At 58.6% G+C, this 5,081-nt stretch overlaps 1 protein-coding gene across 1 annotated transcript; it reads right to left on the bottom strand.

Moving 5' to 3' along the window:
* Positions 1 to 276: 276 nt before the first annotated feature.
* LYPD3 (LY6/PLAUR domain containing 3) lies at positions 277 to 4,699 on the bottom strand. Its single transcript, XM_090260375.1, has 5 exons — positions 4,524 to 4,699; positions 3,797 to 3,928; positions 2,784 to 2,954; positions 2,302 to 2,463; positions 277 to 1,299 (listed from the first exon to the last, which is right to left on the bottom strand). Exons 1-5 carry the CDS (start codon positions 4,609 to 4,611, stop codon positions 812 to 814), a joined length of 1,041 nt encoding a protein of 346 aa, XP_090116501.1. The 5' UTR covers positions 4,612 to 4,699; the 3' UTR covers positions 277 to 811.
* Positions 4,700 to 5,081: the final 382 nt, after the last annotated feature.

Raw genomic sequence — 5,081 nt, 5'->3', positions numbered from 1 at the left:
GGTGCCTGGAGGCGGTGTGTGCAAACCCATTAAACGAAGTTGCCCTCTGCACGCTAGCATTCACCCCATGACACTGATGAATGGATTCACCCAGTATCCACCCCCCCCAAGTGAGATCACCCACAAGCTGGCTATACCCCAGATGAAATGAGTTCAAACCCAGACTTTCCCCAGGGCTGTCTGAGCTCCTCTTAAAGGTCGTGGCATTTCCCGTCCAGGTCAGCTTCAAGAGGTTATTGTAAGAGGTGAGATAGAAATGACTCCTTCAAAACCCTGTACAAAGTAGTTCAACTTTTATTGAGGCCATTTCCAGAAATGGACCACATAGAGGCATAAGGCACAGTCCCTGCCCTTGACGAGCTCACAATCTAGTATGAAGACAGACACTGAACGATTCCCGAAAAGGTGGGGGACAGGGGCAGGGCCAGCTGCCATCAGAGGAGGGAACTACTATCCCACTCCGCCCCCCAGAGTCCAGGCTGGCTATGAGAAAGGGAATAGGAAGCTTATCACCACCGTTTCTCCCACCATTCCCGTGACTATTCTGTCTAGGCACCATGATGATGAGGGACAGACAAGGATGAGGGAGGGGGTCACATTTGCTGCCTCAAATAATTAGAACACCAGGCAGGATATATACAATCGTAACTTTATTTACGGAAGCCACAATCCAGTGCAGCAGAAGCCATTAGTACCAGGGTAAACTGGAAAAACTGGGGCTGGGCCAGCCCAGGCCAGTGGTGGGAAAAGGAAGGGAGGGTACCCAGGGCCAGGGGTGGATGGCAAGAGGGAGGTTTCCAGGTGGAGAAGCTCATAGTAGAGTCCCAGCAGCCACAGCCAACAGAAGAGCCGCCAGCCCGGCCGAGGGAGCTACAGAGCCTTTATCCAAGGCCCAATTGTGTGTGGGGTGCTGCTCCTTATTACTCCGGTCCTGGTGACCAGCAGCACCTCCAGCCAAGCTAAATCCCTCTTCCCGGGAGATCTCAGGTTGTACTTCCTTTGGAGGAGTCTGGCTAGTGGCGGCTGGAGTGGCTCTGGTGGTAGAGACAGGCGTGGCCGGGGCTGGGGTGGAAGTATTGGCAGGGCCGGTCGGAGCCGGAGTGGTGGGCTGAGCAGCTGGCAGCAGGACAAGGGGCGGGATCCGCGAGGAGAAGTAGGTCTTGTTGCGGAGGTCTGCGTTACAGTGGGACCCCTTGCAGCAAGAGCCACTGAGCGTGAACCCCGGGCCTGTCACCGAATCCCGGGTGCAGAATTCGTCCTGGACGCAGCCCCGGACAGGCAAGGATACGGTCACATTCGCTGAAAGAGGGAGACAAAGGTAGGTTGGTGATTGAAGAAGGGGTTGGGGGAGGCGGAGGCACAGACAGAATGAAACTTAGAAGGGCTCTGGGTCTGTTAACCCCAAAGTCTCAACTCAGGCCCCACTTTGAGAAACACTGGCCCAGTCTTTGGCTTAGGATGGAGCACATTCCCCACAGTACATTGAGAGGAAAAGTGCATGGGCTGAACGACAAGCCCAACGATGCCTTGGAGGAAAAGTTTGGACAGGGGTACAACACCTCTCACACGACCAAAGAGAAAAACAAACGTCCCCTACCTCCCTCCCGTCATATTTCACATACCTCTCCCCCTGCACGCCAATATTAGTCTCAGGGTCTGGATCTTCCATAAGACACCTGGCAGAGGTTGGCGCTGGAAGAACATCTCCCATGATTCCCCGAGGCAGAGGCCAGGAGGCCGAACTGCATCTCTCTCTCTCCTAAGTAGTTAGGTGGACGGCTTAACCCCTTGAGTATTTTCTTGTTTTATTTTGGTTTGGTTTTTTAAGTATACTTTATTGATGATATTACTACAATAGTTCCAATTTTTTCCTCTTTGCTCCCCTCCGCCCAGTACCCCGCTTTCCCTCCAGCAATCCCACCCCCCTTAGTTCATGTCCATGGGTCGTGCATGTAAGTTCCTCTAACCCCTTGAGTTTTAAGGAGTCAGAACTAGATTCCCGCAATGCCTGGGTAGAAACTGGAAGATTTAAATACATTTCCCACTGCACATCCCTGCATTCTGCACTTAGCAGGTCTCTATGGAAATGTATTTCCCAAAAAACTAGGACAAAAAGCATCCCTGTCCTCGTGCGCTGCTGCGGATGGGACTGCCCTTCTCATGACAGTACAAGCACTGAAGCCTAGAGCTTCCAAGAATGCGTTGGAAGAGGGGCCCTTTGCGTGAAGGACTACTGTCGCCCAGGGGGTCTCAGAAAGGCTGCCACAACTGCCGCAGCCCCGTGCCCTGGGGCTCGCTCACCTGCAGTCAGAGTGACGTTGCCGTCGAAACAGCCCTTGTAGGCGCGGTCGCTGGCGTTGTAGCAGTTCACGACCGGCGGCGCCGTCCCCTGGCACGCCTCGCGGCTCAGCCCCACGCAGCTGTAGCACTCGGCGCCGTTGGGCTCGTACGCACTCTCATTGCCTGCGCGGGGAGCGGGATGGAAGGACGGCGTTGAGCTCTGCTGGGGGTCGCTACCGTCCGCATCTCCGCCCCTCGAGGGACTCTAGCTCAGCCTCTAGCTCCGCCCCAGCCTGTGAGCCCGCCCACTGCGAACCCACCCCTAGCACCCGACCTCACGGGTGCAGTGCTGCAAAGAAGTCCCGCCTCGTGCACGCTTGGCCCCGCCCCAGAGCGTAGTCCCGCCCCCAGCCCATTCGACGTTCTCCCAGCCTATGAGCACCCTCCGTTGCTCACGCCCCACATGGCTCCGCCCCTGGGCCTGGGGCTCGGCGCGCACCGACCTGCCGGGGTGAGCCCTCGCGAGGTGAGGTTGAGCTTGTTGTTGCAGAGGTCCTGGGCGCATTGCTGCAGCTGGATGAAGGCCAGAAGCCCGGCAAGGTCCAGGCCGCGGTCATTTTTGCCCGGGAGTCCCGAACCGCAGCCGCGCACTGCCACCGAGAATTGTCCATGGACTGCGAAGAGGGGAGGGGGCGGGGTCAGAGGGGGCGAGGCCCTCAGAAAGAGCTGATTGGAAAGAATGACCAGCGGAGGGGCGGAGCTTCAAAAAGCTGGCTCCGTGGGTGGGACGTCCCTCCGCAAACGGAAAGGTCGCCCGCGGATTCCTGGTCAGCACACAGGCCTGGTCGCGGGTTGGGGGCGTGGGAGAGGCAGCCGATCGATGTTTCTCTCTCACACGGATGCTTCTCTCCCTCTCTTTCTCCCTCCCTTCCCCTCTATCTAAAAATAAAGAAAATTTAAAAATAAAAGAAGAAAAGCTGAGTCCCAGGGGCTGCCTGGCTGACAGACACTGAACGGAGAGCTGGCTCTGATAAAAGGGCGGCACCGCAGAAAGCAACCCCCGGAGGAGCTGGGAGACTGACAAAGGCACAGGATCGGAGATGGGCGGGGCCTCCCGGGAGTTGCAGCCTCAGATCGGGGTGGGATGTGCGTTACACCGTCGGAGCCTCACATCTCCATCGCCATTGGACGGGGGAGGAGAGCGTCCGGGTAGGGACAGGAACGGACAGAGAGATCTCACGGTGGAGCAGAAATGAGCAGGGTGTGCCCTCCATCGAAGGGGACGAGGTCCCGGATCCCGGCTCTCCTAGTTCACCCTGCCCAGTTCGCAACTCTCAGCCTTCCGCTCCTCTAAGCCCTAAGGGCGCGGTGGTGGTGTAGGGTCCGGCTGAAAGGGAGGGATGGCGCTGCTGGGAGGCGCGTGGCCAAGGCCAGAGGGCGGGCAGGGCTATAGGAGGTGCGGCCCGGGGGGAGGAACCTGAAGGAGTGGGTACACGGACGAGGGGGCCCCACTCACTGGTCTCCACCGCCCCCACGGCCTCTGTGCAGACTTCCACTCCTGGCGCGCACTTCACGGTCTTGGTCTTCCGCGGAGAGCATCCGTCGTCGGCTTTCTGCACGCAGCTGTAGCACTCCAGGGCCTGGGCTCCTGGGGGTGCAGGGCGGAGGAGAATGAGCGACCCCTAGTTCAGCCCCCGCCCCCGGCCCCGCCAGGAGAAATAGTCCTTCCCATGCCCTCTGTCCCCGGGACGAGACAATCCTATTGCACACCCTTTTCTAGGGCAGGAGTAAGGAAAATCTTCCCACAAATCTGGGGCCATGGGATACATTGTGTCCCTCACCTTCAAGCCCCCTATGCCTACAGTTGGGAGCATCCTTCCCACAGCGCCTTATGCCCCACGTGGGGAATCCCTAACCCGGAGCCCTGGGAGAACTCTGCCAAGGAGGGGGAACGCCTTCCCACACTTCTCCGCTCCGGATGGGATCCCTTCCCACAAGCTCCCTCTGACCAGGGCAGCCGACGTTCCGACAGCCCCCTTCTGCTCAGGGTGGAAGAGCTTTTCCCACAGCCCCCCTTGTCTCCCCGCCGCCCCCCCGCCAGGGCAGGAATCCTTCCCACAAGCCCTCTCTGACCAGGGCAAATGATCCTTCCCACAGCCCTCTCTGTAGTGCACGAGGGGACCCTCCTCCCCAGAACCTCCACTCTGCCGACCCCCCTCCACCCGTCCCCGCAGCGGACCCACCTTCTCGAAGCAGCAGCAGCAGCAGCAGCAGCAGCCAACCTGTAGTCCAGATCACTGGCCGGGCGCCTGCTTCCCTGGCAGGGGCCATGCTTCGATCTTGCTCCCTTGGCGTCCCCCCTCGGTGTGCCGCCTCCCAACCCGGCTCCTCTTACCTGAGCCCAGGATGAGTAACCTCCCCCCAGGCAACCCTGGCCTTGCTCAACCGGGCCAAATCAGCGTCCGCTGTGGGCGCGGGACACCCGCCCCTAGGTGCGTCACCCACAGCTGCTGAGGGGTGAAATGGCGGGGGTCCAGTTTCCTGACAGTTCTCAGGAGAAAGTCTGTGTGTTTTGGGGGAGAGGGGAGAGTGCTGAGGTTCACAGAGGGGTCTACTCAACACCTGGCACTCACTACAGTGTTCTGACTTTGGTCTGGCTCATGTAAGTCTTAAACAAATAAAATATACCTTGTAAATCCATTTATATGAACTTCTGGGTGGCCTGGAGGTTAAGACAGAACCGGTGCCTGTCTTCACAGAGCTCACAGTCTGATGGGGGAGACAGATATTCATCAACTAAT

Source organism: Furipterus horrens, unplaced genomic scaffold (genome assembly GCF_987537825.1).
Source record: "Furipterus horrens unplaced genomic scaffold, mFurHor1.1.pri manual_scaffold_13, whole genome shotgun sequence".
In the NCBI taxonomy this organism is placed as follows: domain Eukaryota; kingdom Metazoa; phylum Chordata; class Mammalia; order Chiroptera; family Furipteridae; genus Furipterus; species Furipterus horrens.
Note: the sequence above shows the minus strand (reverse complement) of the source record. Positions and strands in the feature narration are given on the sequence as shown.

Excerpts from the sequence above, each read along its gene's own strand:
- LYPD3 (XM_090260375.1), bottom strand. The coding sequence starts at position 4,611 with ATGGCCCCTGCCAGGGAAGCAGGCGCCCGGCCAGTGATCTGGACTACA. Across the intron at positions 3,929-4,523 it reads GCTGCTGCTGCTTCGAGAAG|GAGCCCAGGCCCTGGAGTGC; the intron begins GTGGGTCCGCTG and ends CTGCACCCCCAG. Across the intron at positions 1,300-2,301 it reads CAACGTCACTCTGACTGCAG|CGAATGTGACCGTATCCTTG; the intron begins GTGAGCGAGCCC and ends TCCCTCTTTCAG.